This window comes from Rhinolophus hipposideros (assembly GCF_964194185.1).
Source record: "Rhinolophus hipposideros genome assembly, chromosome: 13".
NCBI lineage: Eukaryota > Metazoa > Chordata > Mammalia > Chiroptera > Rhinolophidae > Rhinolophus > Rhinolophus hipposideros.
In genome coordinates, this window is record NC_138059.1 from 62,057,214 (window position 1) to 62,079,184 (window position 21,971).

The 21,971-nt window shown below is 37.0% G+C and overlaps 2 protein-coding genes across 8 annotated transcripts in view; one reads left to right on the forward strand and one right to left on the reverse strand.

Annotated features, from left to right (window-relative positions):
- The window catches only part of VCPIP1 (valosin containing protein interacting protein 1), a 29,933-nt gene extending 10,070 nt beyond the window's left edge, over positions 1-19,863 (reverse strand). Inside the window, exons 1-2 of the mRNA XM_081071002.1 lie at positions 16,857-19,863; positions 7,480-7,566 (exon numbers count right to left, since the gene is read on the reverse strand). Coding sequence (XP_080927128.1) covers positions 7,480-7,566; positions 16,857-19,569 — 2,800 coding nt within the window. The 5' untranslated portion in view covers positions 19,570-19,863. The remainder of the gene's footprint in view (positions 1-7,479; positions 7,567-16,856) is intronic.
- Positions 19,864-20,191: 328 nt separating this feature from the next.
- Positions 20,192-21,971, forward strand: part of LOC308506665 (uncharacterized protein) — a 32,799-nt gene continuing 31,019 nt past the window's right edge. For 3 of the 7 annotated variants that reach the window (XR_013994749.1, XR_013994750.1, XM_081070447.1), the window contains exon 1: positions 20,241-20,315. Coding sequence is in view for 1 of the 7 variants with exons in the window: in XM_081070447.1 (XP_080926573.1) it covers positions 20,258-20,315 (58 nt within the window). In the remaining 6 variants the exon portion in view is untranslated. Of the gene's footprint in view, positions 20,316-21,971 lie in introns of all 7 variants that reach the window. The other 4 variants (XR_013994747.1, XR_013994748.1, XR_013994746.1 and 1 more) reach the window with 3 other exon arrangements.

The following is a 21,971-nucleotide window of genomic DNA, read 5'->3' on the forward strand; positions in this document are numbered from 1 at the left end:
TATCACATATCAATAATTCCGTTATACACATACACCAAAAGACATGTCTATTACTGTGTTTCCCTCGAAAATAAGACCTAGCTGGACAATCAGTTCTAATGCATGTTTTGAAGCAAAAATTAATATAAGACCTGGTCTTATTTTACTATAAGACAGGGTATAATATAATATGATATAATATAATTAATATAATTAACATAATATAATACCGGGTCTTATATTAATCTTTGCTCCAAAAGACGCATTAAGAGCTAATTGTCCAGCTAGGTCTTATTTTCAGGGAAACACAGTAATATTTATAGCTACATTCTTCCTTATGTCAAAAAACTGGAAACTACCCACAAGTGCATCAGGAGAACAATGGATGAATTATATTAAAATGACACAATAGAGTACTATGCAGCAGTGAAAATGAACAAACTATAGTCGAACCCATCAGCATGAATGAATATGAAACAGTACTGCATAAAAGAAGCAAGTCAAGGAGAATGTATATAGCATTCCATTTTTATAAAGTTCAAACACAAGCAAAACTGAACACTATAAGTTAAAGGATAACTTGCAGCACAAAAGTTTGCTTTTTATTTAACTACTTTTTTCTTTTGTTGCTTGTACATTTGGTGTCACATGTAAGGTTTTGTTTGCCTCATCCAAAGTCAAAGTTTTATGCCTATGTTTTCTTCTAAGAGTTTTCTAGTTTTAGCTCTTATACTCAGGTTTGACTTAATTTTGTATTTGGTAGGAGGAAGAGGTCAAACTTCATTTTTTTGCATGTGGATATACAATTGTCCCAGCACCATTTGTTGAAAAAACTATTATTTTCCCCATTATCATAATCCTAATACAAACTTTTAAAAAACCACTAAGTGGTATCAATATATTTCACAAAGTAGAATGAAGTGAACGATAGAAAGTTAAAATACAAGGGAAAGTTAAAATGCAGAAAAAGGGGATGTCAGAGAGAAATTTATAGCTTTAAATGCTTATATTAGAAAACAAAAATTTATAATCAATAATCTAAGTTTCTCCTTAAAGAAACTAGAAAGGAAAGTGTGAATTAAACTCGAAACAAGCATAAGGAAGGAAATAAAGAGCAGAAATCAATGAAACTGAAGTCAGAAAAACAATAGAGAAAACCTATGAAACCAAAAGCTGTTTCTTTGAAAAGATCAATGAAATTGATAAACCATTAACTGGACTGGTCAGCAAAACAAGAGATACAAAACAAGAGAGGTACAATACCAGAAATGAAAGAGCTATAGACCTAACAGACATTAAAAGGACAGCAAACGAATACTATAAATAATTTTATGCCAATAAAATGATAACTTAGATGAAATGGACACATCTCTTCAAAGACAAAACAAGCTTACTCAAGAAGAAAGGGATACTTTTATTAGAGATAACTTTCTTAAGAAATTAAATTCGTGGGCAGCCAGGTGGCTCAGTTGGTTAGAGCGCAAGCTCTCAACAACAAGGTTGCCGGTTCAATTCCGGCATGGGATGGTGGGCTGTGCCCCCTGCAACTAAAGATTGAAAACGGCAACTGGACTTGGAGCTGAGCTGCGCCCTCCACAACTGGATTGAAGGACAACGACTTGGATCTGATGGGCCCTGGAGAAACACACTGTTCCCCAATATTCACCAATAAAAATTTTTTAAGAAGTGTTTCCTAACAAAAAAGAGAAGAAATTAAATTTGTAGTTAAAAATTGTCCAACAAAGAAAACTGCAAGCACAGGTGGCTTCAATGGTGAATTCTACCAAACATTTAAGAAAGAAGTAATATCAAAACTATTACAAAATCTACCAGAAAACAGAAGAGTGAACACTTCCCAACTCTATTTTATGAAGCCAACACCACCCTGATTAAACTGTCGTTACAAGAAAACTACTTACTATTATCTCTCATGAACATGAACACATGAAACCATGCAAAAACACTCAACAAAATATGAGCAATTTGAATCCACCATGCAAAGTTATTTCAACATTCAAAAAATCAGTGAATAGTCACGGAGATGGAAAGTACAGCATAGGGAATATAGTTAATATTGTAATAACTATGTCTGGTGTCAAGGGAGTACTAGACTTTTTTGAGGGAATCACTTCATAAGTTATATGAATGTCTAAACACTGTGCTGTACACCTGAAACTAATGTAATATTGAATGGCAACTGTAATGGAAAAAAAGAAAAGCTAAACAAAAAAAAACCAATCAATGCAATTCAACACTATCAACAAACTAAAGAGAAAAACTATAAGATCATTTCAATAGATGCAGTAAAAGAGCACCTTATAAAATTCAACATCCATTCACAACATAAACTTTCAGTAAACTAGGAATAGAAGGGAATGCCCTGATAAAGGGCATTTCTGAAAAACAAAACTACAGGCTGAATGCTTTCCCCCTAAGATCAGGAAGAAGGCAAAAATGTACATTCTCACCACTCATTTAACACTGAACTTACAGCTAGTGCCATAAGGCAAGAGAAAGAAATAGAAGAAATACAGATTGAAAAGGAAGAAAACTGTCTTTTATTTGCAAAAGATATGATGACCTATATAGACAATCCCAAAGAATCTGCTAAAAAACTACTAGAACTAATATGTGAGTTTCGCAAAGCCACAAGATACAACGTCATCACATAAAAACCAATCTTATGTCTGTGCACTAGTAATAAGAAACGAGCATTTTTTTTTTTTTTAAGGAGAGCGCAGCTCACAGTGGCCCATGCGGGTTTGAACCGACAACCTTGGTGTTATTAGCACCACGCTCTAACAACTGAGTTAACCAGCCACCCAGAAATGGGCATTTTTTAAAAGTATCTCTTACAATAGCATTCCAAAACATGAAAAATCTAACAAAGGATGTGCAATAATTATATGCTGAAAATTACAAAATTTTGGTAAGAGAAATTAAAGACTTACATAAATGGAGAACTATAACATTTTCATGAATTAGAATCATGTCAAAATATTAATTATCCTCAATTTGATCTATACATGTAACATAATCACAATAATAATCCCAGCAGACATTTTTTATAGAAATTGACAAGTTGATTATAAAATTTATAGGGACAAGCGAAGCACTTGGAATATCCAAAACAATTTTTTTAAAGATTCTAGAAATAGACCCATATGTATATGGTCATCTGATTTTTTAAAAATAACTTTGTTGACATATTTTGCATATAATTCACCCTTTTCAAGTATATAATTCAGTCAATTGATTTTTTTTTTTTTTTAGATTTTATTGGGGAAGGGGAACAGGACTTTATTGGGGAACAGTGTGTACTTCCAGGACTTTTCCAAATCAAGCTGTTGTCCTTTCAATCTTAGTTGTGGAGGGCACAGCTCAGCTCTAGGTCCAGTTGCCGTTGTTAGTTGCAGGGGGCACAGCCCACCATCCCTCCCGGGAGCCGAACCAGCAACCCTGTGGTTTAGAGGACGCGCTCAAACCAACTGAGCCATCTGGTCACCCGGGAGCTGAGCGGAAGTTCATTGACTTCATTCTACCTGCAGAGGGTGCAGCTGGCTGGCCCATGTGGGAATCGAACCTGCAGCCCCGTTGCCCAGAGCTCCCACTCTAACCAACTGAGCCACCCATCCACCCGGTCAATTGATGTTTGAAAAAAATATCAAAGTAATTCAATGGATAAAGTATAGCCTTTTAAACAAATGGTTCTGGAACAACTGGACATCCATACATAAAAAAAAAAAAAAAATCTTGACTTATAACTTACAACATATTAAAAAATCAACTTGAAATGCATCATAAACCTAAACATAAAACCTAAAATTATAAAACTCCTAGAAGAAAACAGAAGAAAAAATTTCTGACTTTGGATTAGGCGAAGATTTTTTGATAGGACACAAAAAGTATAAATCATAAAAGAAAAAAACTGTTAAGTTGGTTATCAAAATTAGAAACCTCTGCTCTTCAAAGATGCTGTTAAAAGAATGAACGGAAAAGTTACAAACTGGGAGAAAATATTTGCAAAACACTTATCCAATAACTGATATGTGCTCAGAATACATAAAGAACTCTCAAAACTCAAAACAATTCAAACCAATTTGAAAATGGGGGATAGAAAAGATAGCAAATAAGCACATTAAAAGAGTCTCAATATCATTAGTTATTAAGGAAATGCAAATTAAAACCACTATGAAATAGTATTATAAACCTATTACAATGGTTTTAAAACAGAAACATACTACCAAGTGCTGCCAAGGATACAGAGCAACTGAAACTCTAATACAGTGCTATACAAATACAAAATGGCCCAGCCACTTGAAAATGGTTTGGAAGTTTCTTAGAAAGATAAGTATATACTTACCATATGACTCAGCAATCCCACTCCCAGGTATTTACCAAAGAGAAGTAAAAACATATGTCTACACAAAGACCTATACACAAATGTTTTTAGTGGCTTTATTTATAGTAGCCAAAAACTGAAAAAAAACACCAAATGTCCTTCATTGGTTATGGAGTTTAAAAAATGTGATACATACAACAGAATGCCACTCAGCCATAAAAAGGAATGAACTTCTACAGTAATACATGCAATCAGATAGATGAATCCCAAAAGCATCAGGCTAAAACAAAAACTGGCAATTTTTTTCTGTAAAGCAGCAACATGGTAACATTTTAGGTTTTGCAAATCATGAAGCCTCTGTCACAGCTATTCAACTCACCATTGTAGTGTGAAACAGCCATAGATAATACGTAAATATGAGTGCAGCTGTGTTCAGATAAAACTTTATATACGACAAGCAATGGGCCTCATATGGCCCGTAGGCAATAATTAGCCAACCCCTGTGTAAATCAAAGGAGCAAGACACAAAAGGTTACACTATATAATTCCATTTATATGGTGATAGGAAAAAGGCAAACATATAGAAATAAATCAAATCCATGATTGTGAAGGTCTGGGGGTAAGAGTAAGGGATTAATTAGAAAGGGGCACAAGGCAACTTTTTTGAATGAAATATTCTTCATCTCGATTGTGGTGGTCGTCACATGACTGAATATATTTGTCAAAATTTATATACCTTTATACCTACAAGTGAATTTTACTGTACGCTAATTATGCTTTAATAATCCTGTCTTAGAAAAGGAAGGAAGGGAGGGAGAAAGCCATCCTTTGGTCCCTGATTTAAAAAAAACAAAACAATTTTTTGAGATAATTAAAAAAAATCAAGGAAATTTAAACATTGACTGGATATTTGGTGACATTTGAAAAATTATTGTTCATATTTTTTAAATATGAGAATGGTATCGTGGTTATTTTTTAAAAATAAAAATATATATACATACTGAAGTTCTTTACAGATGATATTATATTATGTCTGGGATTTATTTTAAAATAGTGTAGTTGAGATGGGGTAGAAATGTACTGATAATTGTTGAAGCTGGTTGGTGGGTAGATAGGGGCTTATTATATATTATTCTTGTTACTTTTATATATGCTTGAACAGTTCTATTATAGCCAAGTTGGAAAGGGTAAGAATGAAAAAAAGTGAGGAAGAGATAAAAACCATAAAATAGAGATTAAGCACTTAATGTCTACTGAGGTCCAGTAGGTGAAGAAGGGACACAAGCCAGAGTGATAAAGTCTGAGGCCAAAAGCATTCACATAAAATTTTTGAAAAAATACATGAGTACCAAACACACACACCAGTATCTTCTCTTTTAAGACCTTAAAACTATGCAGATATAGTTATATACTCACACATATCTTTACAAACAATGCACAGACAATGTGAAAACAAGTTAAATGTAAAATGAGCTGTAATAATCACAGCCAAAGCATAACAATAACAAAATACTATCTTATCTGGTTCTGGGATAGTCACCAGCCTTACAACCAGATTTGCTTCTCATTTCACAATTTGTCTTTAGCTGTTAAGGCTCATATACTTGGAAAGACAGCTTCTTCAATAAATGGTGCTAGGAGAATTGGATAGCCATGTGCAAAAGAATGAAACTAGACTGCTATCTGTCACCATGTACCAAAATTAATTCAAAATGGATCAAATACTTAAGCATAAGACCTGACACAATAAACTGCATAGAAGAAAACATAGGTACTAAACTTATGGACCTTGGGTTCAAAGAACATTTTATGAATTTGACTCCAAAGGCAAAGGAAGTAAAAGCTAAAATAAACAAATGGTACTATAGGAAACTTAAAAGCTTCTGCACAGCAAAAGAAACCATCGACAAAATAAAGAGGCAGCCGACTGAATGGGAGAAGATTTTTGCAAACAGCACCTCTGATAAGGGGCTAATATCCAAAATATACAAGGAACTCACGAAACTCAAAAACAAAAAAACAAACAACTCAATTGAAAAATGGGCAGAGGACCTGAAGAGACATTTCTCCAAAGAGGACATACAAATGGCAAATAGACATATGAAAAAATGCTAAACATCACTAATCATCAGAGAAATGCAAATAAAAACAACAATGGGATATCACCTCACCCCAGTCAGAATGGCTATCATCAACAAGACAAATAGTAACAAGTGTTGGAGAGACTGTGAAGGAAAAGGAATCCCTGGTGGGAATGCAGACTGGTACAGCCTTTATGGAAGGCAGTGTGGAGGTTCCTCAAAAAATTACAAATAGAATGACCATATGACCCAGCAATCCCTCTCCTGGGTATCGACCCAAAAAATCCGAAAACATTTACACATAAAGACACGTGTGCTCCAATGTTCATTGCAGCTTTGTTTACGATGGCCAAGACATGAAAACAACCAAAATGTCCTTCGATAGATGACTGGATAAAGAAGTTGTGGTATATATACACAATGGAGTACTATTCGGCGGTAAGAAAAGATGATATAGGAACATTTGTGACAACATGGATGGACCTTGAGAGTATAATGCTAAGTGAAATAAGTCAGACAGAGAAAGCAGAGAACCCTATGATTTCACTGACATGTGGTATATAAACCAAAAACAACAAAAGAACAAGACAAACAAATGAGAAAGAAAAACTGACAGACACAGACAATAGTTTAGTGGTTACCAGAGGGTAAAGGGGGTGGGGGGAGGGAGATGAGGGTAAGGGGGTCAAATATATGGTGATGGAAGGAGAACTGACTCTGGGTGGTGAACACACAATGGGATATATAGATGATGTATTACAGAATTGTACACCTGAAATCTATGTAATTTTACTAACAAATGTCACCCCAGTAAATCAAAACAAAAAAAACTCATACGTAATGTAAATGAGGAAATAGGAGCAAAAAAGTGATAGGATATTTTTAGTAATATTACAGCAGAAAACAGCTGATCATTATCAGGACAATCCATTTTAACTAGGTAAACTGCTAACAAAGAATATATACCTACAATTAACATTGGAAATAGTTTTAGAAGAATACTATCTGAACTTTCTTAATCTTATAACAGCTGGAATGAAGATATTATCTAAGAATAAAATCAGAAATTAACTATACCCATGGTTTTCTTCATAATATTGTAGAATACGCCACCCGGCTGGAACAGGTGAGGAAGCCCTTTTGCATAAGACCATACATCTTCTCCTATAAAATAAAAACAGATTCAGTATTAGCAGCAAACAAGAGTTCAACCGAAGGTTGCTTTTATATGGATTAGCCTCTTACACAGATTGCAAGGCAGACCTCCTAAATGAGCGATGCAGACGGACACAGCACAGGGAGACGACATAGAGTGACGGGGTTATGGCACACTGGAAGACGCATGGCCCATCGAAGGCGGCAGCCACTGGCAAGTGTTATCATGGAAGAGTGTAGGCCCAATGTTTGAAGATCATATGGTTTCTCAAGAGAATCCAGAAATCTGGGGTTTTAATGTGAATTCTCCCAATTTTTAAATGTAGGCACTAATTCAGAAATATCTTTAAAACTACACAAGTCAATACGGGTGATATTAAACAAAATAGATCTGAAAACTCAATACAGCTCAGAGGAAACTATTTGCAACCTTGGACTAGACCAACAGAAAAGGTTACAGAAAGATAATTTTTAAAAGTATAAAATTGTATTTTCTATATTTATGTTAAAACCAAATAAAACCAGATGGAAGGGCTAGGGAGAAAAATAAATAGGAAGGCTGAAGATAAGTAATTATATTGTATTTTGTTGTTCCAAAGTGGTCTTTTCAAAATAGAAAATTTGGGGGAAAATAACTTGTTGAAGATTTAGAATAACCTTTAGAAGTCCACAAAATATCCACAAACAAACCACCATTTCACAAAAACATTTTTTCAAGAACATTCTTTGACAGTGCTTATTTCAATAAGAAGTTTCAAATGAAAATTTAAGAATGATAATCACTGTTCAAGAAGTTAATAACAACTGGAAAGAACATGAAAGTTACTTTTAGTTTGTGGAATGTGGCTGTTTGGTTTCTTTATACTTTCATTATTTTCTAATCTGATAATGTGCAGTACTACTATTCTAATCCAGACTATTTTCAGTTAATTTTAACAAAGAAAAGTTAACTTTTATCTTTCCTACTAGTAGATTATACTATCAGAGCTGGGCTTTGAATGGAGGTTATTGGTGATGCGAAGTAATTACTACATACCTACAATCTCACAGCACTCCAGCCCCTTTCCACATTTATAAACAGGAATATGAATTTTCACGGCAGTTGGCTGAAGATGCTCAGTTTATCAGTTTAAAGTATATAAATTTTAAAAGCCTGACAAAGTTTCAGTTAACTAGAATATTTACTTACACACTTATTTCATTCACTAATGATACAGTGCCATTAGAATATGGCTATATTTAAGTTGAAGGAACTTATTATTAAACTTCATTTGGATAAATTATTTCTGTGGTGATGACCTTTCATTTAGTTATTAATGTTATCTTAAATGTACTTAGTATTTTATAAAATACTCTAGGATATCATTTACTTGGAAAATACATTTTAAAATTATATGGTAGCACTTAATTATTGTGGTAAAAAACTAAACAGGTACCAAAATAGTGAATTCCTCAGAACTGACTACCTAAATACTTCAGTAAGGAAAATGACATTTTTCAGTACTTTATATACCCAACTATTTCTTGCTTAAGCAGGCATAACTCTAAGAAATAAGAACTCTTATTCGAGTGTTTATCAACCTTGTTTTCATAATCTCCCCCTAAGGATCCTTTTTAAACATGTTCCTAACCCACCTCCCCCATGATATTTGAATACTAGAGATATACTGTTTCTCTATTTATGTACTATATATCTGCGCTGTATTCATTAAATAGGTAAGATTTTTTTATCCTCCCGCTCCCCCAAGAACCAGTTTTCACCCTCTTCAGGGCAATACGGCCTCACTGAGTACGCGTGCTCTATTGCTTTAAGGGAGGCTTTGAGAGAGGGATAAATACCATCTAAACCGCTATCCATTATCTACCCAGCTCTGAGCAGCCACTTTACATGGTTTCATTTTCTCATCACAACTAAGCCCTATTTTACAGACAAGGAAACAAGCCCAGAGAGCTTAACTAATTCTCTCAAGATCAAACAGCTAGTAAATAGCGGAGCCAGGATTTGAACCCTGTGTTGTTCCAAAGCTTATATACCCTTTCCATTGATATTAAACCTATACTAGAGGCCAAATTGTGTTACAACACATTTGACAGAACTACCTATGTCTTTTCTTATAGAAATCCATGACATCAACAACTGGTTGGGAGAGAAAAAAAATAGGCAAATTATTTCCTATGATAATCAAACGCTTCCCTGAAGTCACTTCTACTGGTAACAGAACCAAGGAAAGGGATTAGAGATTAAGAAACCGGGATTGTGACACCGCAATCCCCCCATCAGTCTCTCAGGGCTCTGTACTGCACTTCTCTCCATCCCTTGTGCAAGCCCTGGTTCAGTTTCGTCTCCTGCCTGAACTACTGCTACTACCTCATAACTGGGTTTCCCTCTGATCTTGTTCCCCCCCAATCCCAATCCCCCAAACACAGCCTTCAGAGTTAAACCTTTAATGCTTTCCCAAAACCATATGGTAAAGTCTAAGCTCCTTTTTCACAGCATGAAAGGCACTCTTGAGAGAGTCCTTGCCCTCTCACCTAGCTCACATCTCTCACCATATGCTAACTTGATTTTTATAAAGCAATACCACCAAACTGCTCTGGTTCCCCAAAGGCCACTAACTGCAGCATTATTTACAGTAGCCAAGATATGAAAACAACCTAAGTGTCCATCAACATATGACTGGATAAAGAAGATGTGGTGTATACACACAGTGGAATACTACTCAGCCATCAAAAAGATGACATATTGCCATTTGCGACAACATGGATGGATCTTGAGGGTATTATGCTAAGTGAAATAAGTCAGATGGAAAAGGAAAAACACCATGATTTCACTTGTATGAGGAATATAAAACAAAAAAGAAACGTGAACAAACAAAAGTTATAGTTACATACAGCAGAATGGTGGTTACCAAAGGGAAACGGGGGAGGAGGAGGGTGAATTAGGTAAAGGGAAATCAAATATATGGTAACCAAAGGAAACTAGTCTTTTGGTGGTGAGCACGCAATAGAATACACAGACATCGAATTATAATGTTGTATACCTGAAAATTACATAATGTTATTAACCAGTGTTACCTCAATAAAGTTTAAATAAATAAATTTTAAAAAACCTCAATTTAGGTGTCACTTCCTCCCTAGAGTGGTGGTCAGGCAGCAACCGCCCTTGCTGTTCCTATATATGAATACCATACCCCTTATCACACTGCAGGTTAATTTAATTTACTTTTTCTGTTCCCCTTCAAGACTACAAGTTTTTCAGAGTCAGGAAACGGTCAGTGACCTATCTGACTTTCTATTCCCAGGGCCTGGCACAGTGCTGCCAGTAACACTCCTAGCCTTTGTTGAATAAAATGTATATAAATGAATAATATAAGTAAAGTTTTTCCTTTTAACAACGTTAAACAACGTCTAAAAGAAGTTCTAAAAAAACTTAACTGAAGTAGCTAAATGATAACTGTTCTTCAACGTTATGGATAAAATATAACTAATGGTACCATCTGTACCTCTTCATGAATTTAGTAAAACAAAATCATAGCAAAAACAAAGGGAAAGACTTTTAGGTACAACATTCCAGTTATAAAATATATAAGTCATAGCAATGTACAGCATAGTGACTATAGTTAACAATATTGTATTACAAATTTGAAAGTTGCTAAGAAACTAGATCTTAAAAATGGGGTGGGGTAGAATTATTTTTCTACCATTTCATTAGAATGGGAACAGTTTGGTAAAGCATCTAGCAAATACTAAATTAATTCACATTTTTGTTAGTTTCCAATTAATTTTACTTTATAATTCAACTGTTCATTCACAGTGCAACAGAATACTTATATTCAACATATTGTGTGTGTGTATAAATGTAGAAAAAGTCTACAGTGCCACCATAGACAAAACTGTGTTCACGTCTTATCTTCTTCAAATCCTTCCTCCTAATAGTTTTCAGTTCTCCTACCTGAACAGCAGTTACATATGGCAGTGGTATTAGGAACGATTTTCCTTTTGGTTTATCTGATGTTTTTTTCCTCTTCAATAAGAAGTAATTTTCTGAATTTAAAGAAGTATATTAAAATGAAACATTTTTAAAAATATTGTTATATTTTTCTAACTTTTACTACTAATAATACAATCATGGGGTTAAAAGTGAGTTTAAAAAGTCATCATTCCAATTTTCTAACTTTAGATAAGCAAAAAGGCTATTTGAAGTTTCTACTTTGCAATTTATGAAGTGAGTAAATTTTAAAATCTAGTATCCAGATGAAATACATTTTTAAAAATCTACCTAAAAATACCTAAAATTAACTCTGAACTGAAGTATCTAAGACCACAAAATAAAACGACCAAAATAAAATGCACATTTAAACCAGGAACATGGGACTGTTTCCACTAGAAAGAATCCTAAAGATATTCATTAGCTGAAAGAATTGCTGCCATTTTTCCATCCTTCCTACAGATCCTCCCATCTAAAAATGTATCTATCTTACCAATAGTCAAAACCGTTTCTAAGAATGGCATGCCTGTTTCTCTTTTACTCAGTCCCTTAAGTGTACCCAGCCTGTACAGCTTTTAGTGTTATCATCAGCATTAAAAGATGTATTTATCATACACATACGTGCACAGAAAGTTGTGTGTAAATGTGTACACACACATACAGAATCTGATTCTCTCTGCAGTGTGCAAATGTTAAAGAAAACTTATGTTTTATTGTATACATACTTCAATTCTTTGAATTTTTAAAAATAATATTATCTTGTAATGGAAAAATATGAAGGGAAATAAAAGGTATCAAAGTAGCTGAATATGGAAAGGAACAGAATCAACATTTAACTTAATCTTCAAAGTGTGATAGTATAAAATCACCATTTATAACATATACATTTATCTTAAGATATATCTATATGAGTTATTTTTAATCAACTTTATCAACTGCTCCATTAGAAATCAATTGTTCCATTAGAAATATGTTCTATGTAAATCAATCAGAAGGGCTATCAGATGGCATGTAAAGAATAATAATAATATGCATTAAGTACTAGATTTGAAGCTGTCCTTCATCCAACATTTGAACAAAAAAAATCAAGACGCACTAATGATACTCAGACTAATATCACCTAAAACATAAGTGTTTTAATCCAATATATAATTCTGGAAAATTCTAAGGCAGTTATAACATCAAGAGGTACTATGAAATTACAAAATACTGTGCACTTTAAAAAATGTGTATCAAAAATTCATAGTTTTTTTCAGGAAGATAGAAAGTATATAAAAATCAAACAAGTTTCTCAACTCCTGAAAGGTCACTAAACTTTGTAGTGAATGAGGTAAATATCACAACTTGCTTCATTCCATTGAAACAACTTTAAACTCACAAATTCTATTTTTCACAAATCTGTCTTTATATCTTGAAAAAGAAAATTAAGTAGAAAGTTAGAATATATTGCTAAGAAAAAAAATAAATTAGCCTAGTGTTTATGGTGGATGATGTACCATCCACCATACCTACCACAAAAGAAGATCCACAAAAAACTGTTCTACAAGAAAATTTAATAACATGTTTTGAAATACCAGAGTTAGTCACTCCAATACTATATAAATAATGAAGATTACAGTCTGAAAATCTTGTTCAATAATCTTCAGTGGTCTGGATAAAGTAGATTAAAACATGTCAAAAATTACAGGAAGAGGGCAGTCGGTTGGCTTAGTTGGTTAGAGTGCAGTGCTCAAAACACCAAGGTCACAGGTTCGATTCCCACATGGGCCAGTGAGCTGTGCCCTCCACTAGATTGAAAATGACTTGACTTGGAGCTGATGGGTCCTGGAAAAATACACTGTTCCCCAATATTCCTCAATAAAATTAAAAAAAAAAAAATAGAGGAAGAACACTTACATTTTAAAACTATCATCTTAAAATTCAAAGTGACTAGTTCCATGAATGGTTCATACTGAGAAAAAGACTGATGTACTTAATGTCTTGTTGATATAAATAAATAATAGTATAAATTCCACTTAATAAATATTCTATTTACAAACAGTGAAAGAAAAAGCACATGTCCCTGACTATCAAGCAGTCAATCTATTTAATGAAGATATACAATCCTATATTTATACACGTTTTTTATAATTTTTATGTATAAAGAAGAGAAAGCTAAAGATATGCTGATGCAAGCTTTAAAAGTATGGGATGTCCTCAGTTGGAATCCTGCAGGTAAGCTTATGGAGAACAAGGACTGTGTCTCATTCATCTTTGTACCTCCAGCACAGTCTAATTCATAGCAGACATTCATTTTGCTGAAATAATCTGCATTCATTCATTCAACAAACAGTTACTTGGCACCTAATAAGTGTCAGGCCCTGTACTAGGTGTTAGGGTTTTCATCAGTGAATAAAACAGGCTCTTGTCTCTGTGTTTGTGGAGTTTAAAATACAGTGGGGAAGGCAAATGAATAAGTAAACCAACAAATAAGATAATGAAATCTTGCAATAGGTGCTGTGAGAGGAATGAAGAGGATACAATGATAGAGGGGACCTATTCAAGAGTGCTTAGCAAGGGCCTCTCAAACCCTTAGATGAGGTGATCAGGAGGAGAAAGCCTCTCGTAAGAAAATGGTATTTAATTAAGCCTAAACCTAAATGAGAAGGAGCCAGCTATTTGAACAGCATAAAGCTTAATGAGCTATTTTCTAAATTAATATATCAGCAGCTTAGCTCACAAAGTAATTCACAAAGCAATTTCTGCACTTTGAAACTTGCAATTTTTCAAATAAGCCATCGTTTCTCATTTTCTAGCCCACTTCAACCTAAACATCAATAGTTTCCCAGAACTCTTTACATAAGGTTGTGTGTATATAACTATTTCCAAGCTGACATTTTACAAACACACCACTTTTTATTAAGAATATCATCTATATAATTCAAATACAGTTATAAGAGAATTAGAGGTAGGAAACTAATATTTATGGAGGGACTAATACAGGCCAAGCACTGTCTTAGTCCTTTAAAGCAGAAAGTTTCTCAAGGGCTACCACTATAAAATTAACATAACACTTTTTTTATGCTCAAATTTTGGGCCTGGAGTGGAAGATTTAAAGAAATTTGTTGTTTGTAAGGGCAGCGACATAAATGTTGGAGGTGAAGAGGAGGGATCATAACAGGAAGACATTATCTTGGTGAACTCACTGCAGTCCACAGTCCACAGTACTCAGATATTCAGGTCCAGAAACCTCAAACCAAAAGTAAAAGTGACTAATTATAAATCAGAATTATATTGTACTAAATTTTGTTATGAAATACATCGTGATGCTGATCAGACTTTTAGATTAATGATCATAATCTCACCCATGCCAATGTATTAACCTACACTGGAGAACACAGCCTTCCAAGGGGACATAATCCTCATTCGCACTGTCACCAGTACATCAATGTTGGTATTAACATCGGGAAGTTAAATGAGTGATCAGAATAGATGTTTGATGAATATGGAATCAGTCAAGGGATACAGATCTTTCTGCCAGGCCATGGTGAGGACTGATCACATATTCCTGCCCCCAACAGATTACCTTCCTAGTTACCAGAATTTTCATGAACCCCAGATGATGTATCTTTTCCCTTTGTACAGCAGTGTACAAACAGTGCCAAATTCTGCTTTTCAACTCTTTTTCAATGTTCAATGCTGAGCATCCATTCCCTTTCTGCTGACATAGCCTTTGTGCAGACATGTTAATGTCATCTATTTAATTCAATGAAAACCATTTCGAAGCGCCTACTACCTGCTGAGCACAATACTAGGTGCTGAGAATCCAAGGTTATTTATGATACAGGCCACACTCTCGAATTCATCTTCTATTGAGGAAGACCTTCTCTTTCCTACTTTTGACCTGGGACACCTACCAATATATTTTTTTAAGTGCCTTCTGCATATATCTAATTTTATCCATTTTGTGCTGATGTTATTCAATTTTCAGAGTTCTAGGAATATTATACTGCTGCCTCATATACCAGCTACAAGGTATTTTATATAAAGGAGGCTGGGGGGTTAAGTAGCTTACCTGAAATCACTAAGTTAATAAGTAGTGGAGCCAAGATTCAAATTCTAGGTCTTTCTTACTCCAAAGATCACACAATCTTTCTTCCATTCTATGCAGTCTCTAAGACACTAAAAACTGAGATACGTAACACATAAAGTGCCCACTAGTACATTTCTTGATATATTCCCCAAATTCAATGACTATGTCTGCCAAAATAAAATCAGCAATGTCAACTTATAAATTTGTACGGGTCATTTAGATCTCTTGCTAACTACTAGGTCCCCAAACTTAATAAGCCAGGAATAAATAATCTTCATTTTGGAAGGTCAAGGCCCAATCCACTGATATTTATTACTCTTAGAAAACAGAATCAAAACCCAGAACACTTTTGTAGTTGAGAGCTCTAATTTCAGCAAAAAACACAGCCTTTCTATTATGTTAATATATTTAAATTTTACTTCTACTTTGAGCTTTGTTATGTAAAGTATGTTAACACTGATTTTAAAACATAGATTAAACAAATAAAAATAACGTAAAAAGTGCACCATTGGATCATATCTCAAATCATCTAAGTTTTAAATTACATATTCTGCTGATAATATAGTTTCCTTTAATTTATACTGTTATGAAAAAAAGAAATGCTTCTTAAGCAACCCCATTAAAATCTACCTCTGTTCTTCATATTTCTCAGGAGTTACAATAGTTCATTACAATTGATGACAAAGAGTCACTGAGCAAGGAAATTACTTGAACACAAATCCTAATGTACAAGTAAGAAAAATGTGATGAACTTGGAAAGGGAGAAGAGAAGAAATGGAGGAGATTATTTGGTGGGAGTGCAGTGAGAACATAAACACCAGAAACTGCAATTCATCAAACAGGAAGTCCTGAAATCACATGACATGCAGGAAAATAAAACTTAAAAATGAAAAGGGGAAAGGTGGGCACACTCAATAAAGGCAAAGGAGGGGCTAATGAAAAAGGCTTTAAATGGATCTATTAAATACCTATTTAAAAAAATGTAGAAGGATAAATTATATTTAAATAATCTGGGGACAGTTAAGGGACTACTTTCACTTTCTTACGTTTTCCTAATATTTACTCAATAGAGAATCACACCAATATCTACCCAAAAACTGTCAAAAAGCTAAAGAAAATTTTGTCCAAAAATATATAATCAAATAGTTTTTATGATCACAGATTTTTTTTCACAAACAGAAAAACTCAGCACATTATATTCACAATTAAGAAATACCATCTGAGTTAAATTGATCTTACCCATTAATGTTGCTAAAAGACACAAGGTGTACATTTCTTTGTCAGCTTGCTCCTGAAGTTCCTTAGATGACAGTTTACCAGTAACAGCAATCTCTTCTTGTTTCACAGTGTGGGCCGAGTGTGCTGCAGCAGACTGACCACCTTCTGCTTTACTTTTTAGAATCTCAATTGTAATTCTGTCACCATGCTGTAAAGGAACTGGCTCCTTTTCCATTCCTGCCTGGGGTGGCATTAACTCTTTAGGAGGAAAGCCATAGCGAATACACTGTAAATATGGAGGAATGTTGAATTCTCTGGCTATGCTTTCCTGCAGTTCAAAAAAGGTTGTTGAAGACTTAAGAGTAACCATGGACTGTCGTCCATCATTAGTTGTTATTCGGATCTTCTTTTCCTTCGAAGTTGTTGGTGAATAGGGAGCCTTGGTTGGGGTAGCAGGTGCAGAGGATGGACCATCACGAATGGCACTGGGAGAAACAGTCCTGGCCTGTCCTTTGTGTTCTTGTTTTAACTTCTCTGTTTTCCGTTTCTGCATTGCAGAAGCCTGTTCCGTAATATTATGTTGAATAGTTCTTTCAGTTTTACTCATGTTTAACTCTTCCTTGTGCAAAGTTTTTGTTTTCTGTCCAGTAAGAATGATTTTGGTTGGGAGCTGAGACTCCGACTCTTGTCCTTGTACATCTCCAACTCTTTGGGCATGAGCACCATCTATATTTACAGGAGTGTAATCATCAGGATTCTTTTTGGCAGTCTGATGCAATATAGTGTGGACAACTTTCTGAACTAGGATTTCACTCCCAAATTCACCTGGAAAGTGCTTGGTAACAAGTTTCATTGCAACATCATAAACATTACTATTCAAAGATGAATCACTTTCATACTGAAACCAATATACTGTTTCTCTGACCACTCTGCCACCCCATTCCAAAGTAATAGGAAAAGCTTCTGGTAGATTGTCATATTCTTTGCCATCCCAAAAATGTTTGAATCCACAACCACATTTGCCACCAGTGGACCTAGAATTAGTTCTGTCTCCATCCAAATACACAATAGACCCATCTCCTCTTACCCTTCTCACAGATGTGCCATGGCACCAATTACAAGCAGTTAGGTTACTCAATCCGTAGTCAGGTATCAGAATATCTTTCACTGAATCATATGAACAAACCAAATTGTTTAAGGGAAAGCTGTAATTTTTGTCAGGCCTCAGCTGTCCATGAGTACCTTTTGCCAAGTTATACAGTTTCCCTCCTGGAGCCAACCACTCTGGAGGAACATGAAGTTCAGAAAGGGCACCGCAGAGCAAACATTTGTGAAGGCGATTATCCATTACTGCTTTTTTAGCAGCTGCTGTGACTTCTTCAGGCTGAACTCCTATCACCCCAGTCCTCCTGTAGAAATACTGATGGACATCAGCAACCAAACTAGGATGGATACCGTGTTTGTCCATAAACACTTCTTCCATAGCAGCAACAAGCCTAAGTAAGTATTTATCATGCAGGCTTCGATCTCCTCCAATAACACAACCACCATCCTCTTCAAGTTTGATGTACTTTTTAATAAGGTCCTGAGGCACACCCCACGCTTTAGGAAGCAAATTCATAGGCAGTTTGGGCAAAGCAGCCCCTTTGATGCCTACCAAAGGTATATAATGGTTTCTACCAGAGCTACTCCATGCAATACAGATTGGTTTGTTCAAATGACCATCTCTCCCAGTGCACTTCTCTGCAGGGATGAGCCCAGGCAGAAAGGTGGCTGAATAATCACCAGAGCTTCTCATCCCACTGAGAGAATCTAACAGAATAATGGGGCGATGCAACACATTGGCAAGGCCAAATATGTGGATGTTCCTCAGGCCCAATGGAACACCCTCAGGTGGTACAAAGAGAGGGTCACACTCATTGATAATGTCCTCCCACTCAGCGGCATCAATGAAGTCATGGAACAGGGCTTGATATCGAGCCAGGTGCTGCTGAAAGTGCTGTTTCAGATTCTCTCTCAAGGCATGCCAGAAGAGCTCCCGGCCCACGAGAGCCCGGGACACCGCATGGACCAGGCAGTGTCCATCGCCGTCCACATGCACTGGAATGAGGCATTCCTGACTTTTATTGGCCCGCTTGATGTCTTCAAGAGTGTCATGCAAATACAGGAGGCTTCCGGAGCGGTCCTTGCCATAGCCCACCGTGTTGACGTGCTCGGGTTCGATGAGGAAGGCGCGGTCTCCCAGTAAAGCACAATCGAACAGCTCGCCCTGGTTCATGTCCCGGAGAAGCTTAGCTCGGCCTGTCTGTTTGTCCATTCCATAGCGAGCTAATATGGGCGACAACAATTTGCAGTGGTAGTTGGAAAGGCCCATCACCTTCACCAGTTCCGTGTTCTTCTTGGGGGCCCCTGTCACCCCCAGCAGCGCGTTCCGCAGCAGGTTGTGCAGCACTACGTCCGGGTCCGTCACCTCCTCCACCCCCAGCAGCTGTTGCTGCTCGTGCCGCTGTCCGCACTCGGTACACTCGATGCTGACAGAACCGGAGGCCGGGAAGAACAGACGCGCCTGGCACTTCGGATCCGGGCAGCTCCCGGAAAGGATTCTCCGGTCTCTCCGCTTCGAGAGGCCCCCCGGAGCAGCCGCCGCAGCCGCCGCCAGGGACGGCGGAGTCTGCGGAGCCTCAGGGGGAGGAGGTGGCGGCGGCAGCGGAGGCGGCGGCGGCGGCTGAGACATAGCTCTCGGCTCTCGTGTCTCGCTCCGCGTCCCAAGCGACCCTCAAAGGCTCATAGCCCAGACCCCCACCGGCCCGACTCGGTCTAGTCCAGGCCCAGGGCGAATCAGTTTCCTTTCCCTACCAGCTCCTCCTCCTCCTAAGCGAAGGCGGAAGCGCCGGACGTTGTTGCTCTTCTTACTTCTCCACCGCCTTAGCCGTTGCCCCGAACGTAACGGCCACCACCCTAACCCGCACTCACACTCACTGACTCTCGCTCTCTCTCCCTCAGACACACGGACATACACGCCCTCACTGAGAGTGCGCAGGCGCAACTTCAGCTCTGCCTTCTGGGAGTTAGAGTCTTCGAGCCTCCTTATTGGCCATCGACTGCTAGGATCTTAGGTACGTAAAGAACTACAAATACCGTGAGGCCAGGTGGTTCCGCGCCCGCGGAGGGGAGGAAGAGGAAGGCGGTAGGAAGGAGGGGCAGAAAGGAAGCTAGTCACTCAAGTTGCCCGCCGGGAGTTGTAGTTTTAACTGGGTCGGCTTTGCCGTCTTCCCCATTCTGGGGCCCAAGCAAAACAGTGTGAGAGACCATCTTTCCTAGGATGCACTGCGGTGCGTCAAGCTTCACTTCCCCTTAGGCTGAGGGAAGGATACGGGGAAGCTTGGAAAGAAGCAGTTAAAGGGAATGGGGGTCGGAAGCAGATGGTCCGAACTTCGCGACTTCTAGAAGGGGAGGGAAATGAAAGGCTCTCTGAAGAAGGTACAGTAAATACATGTCCAGAGATATGGCGGGCTGGGAAGTTGAGAGAAATGGTCTTTAGGCTGGTGGTCGTAAGAACAGGGGGAAAACAGTGAATTGATTATCGGAGTGTTTGTTAAGGTCTTTTTTTCTGCCACACTTTTCTATTTTCATTCCCTCCCGCTTTTTAAAGTCGCTGAGGTGCCTGAGCCCCGTTTTCTGCCTTATTTCCCTCTCTACTGAGGGTCGCTGAGGCGCCATTTGTTTCCTTGTCCCCTGTACTTTTTTGCAGTTCACAACATAATACCGCCTCCCCTCAGAGAGTAATAGCAGTCATTCATTTCTTAAGTTCTTAATGTATGTTTGTCACGGAGTTTATATACAGGGTGTCATCATTTGTTCTTCGTAATAACCTTGTTAGGAAACACGGTCAGAAAGGAAATGACTTGCTTAAGCTCAGGCAGTCATTAAGTGGCTGGATAGGCATTCAGACCTAGATCTATACCCATTTTACAGATTAGGGGCGTAGGCAGGAAAGGTTAGCTGGTATTAATAAATTCGTAACTACCTTCTGGTTACTATTATAGTTGACGAAAGAATGTCCTAAGAAAATGACTTATAAGACTTTATTTGAGCCAAGCTGATAACAACTGCCGGGAAGCAAAAATCTCAGTGGATTGAGATCATGCTCCAGAAAATGGCAGTTTTGCAGATTATTTTATACATTAGACTCAAAAGAGGAGATGTAAGGAGGGTGACATGAAATTCATTGGTGGTAGATTAAGGGGGCAGGAGAAAGCAAAGAGGGGAAATCTCTGAGATTGAATAAAAAGTAAAACAGACACATGCTTCTTTTACACTGGTGGGTACAGTATAGTTAACGTTTACAGCACGTAGAGATGGTATGTGGGCAACAAAATAACAATGTGGTTTTGTGTTCTGGTGCTGGTGGTTGTGCCTTGGAGGGGTCTGGAAAAGAAAATTACTCGGACATTTCAAAGGTATATTATCTTCGATGCACAAAGATAATAAGCAATTTCAAAGGTAAGGATTGACTTTTGTCAAATGAAGCTACAGGCCTACGACGAGACTACCCACCATGACCCGCTTTTAGTGAGGAATTTTTGTGTTCAAACCACCCTGTGTGATTACCTTGGTCTCTGGTTTGTCAGGTTTAGTATGTAGCCCCTTTTTTCCTCCCCATAGTTGTACATTATATGTTCCCATATATCGTCTGATCCTCACACCAGTCCTGTGATGCCTTTACCAGGTATGGTTAACTCCATTTACAGTTGTAGAAACAGACTAAAAGGAATTAAGTGACTTGTTCAAGGCAAATCACAGGTGTATCTCAGACTCAGTGAGTGCTTTTTACACTATTTCCTCTACAAAAAAAAAAAAAAGCTATTAAGATCAGACCTTTTGTTAGGCCTCTGGATCTCGTAGTGACTCGGGTTGTAAGAATGTGTACCCTTAAAAGAGCTTTATTTTATTACTTATATGCTGGGAAACTGCCTTTTCATGCAAAACACATTCATACGTTAAATGGAAACTAGTATTATTTTAATTATTATTATACAGTCAACCCCTTTCACTTATTCTGGAAATTCTTGCTTTCAAATCTTAGATAAGTGAACTTCCTCAAAATTTCTGAAACATTTGGCACAAGATAGATCC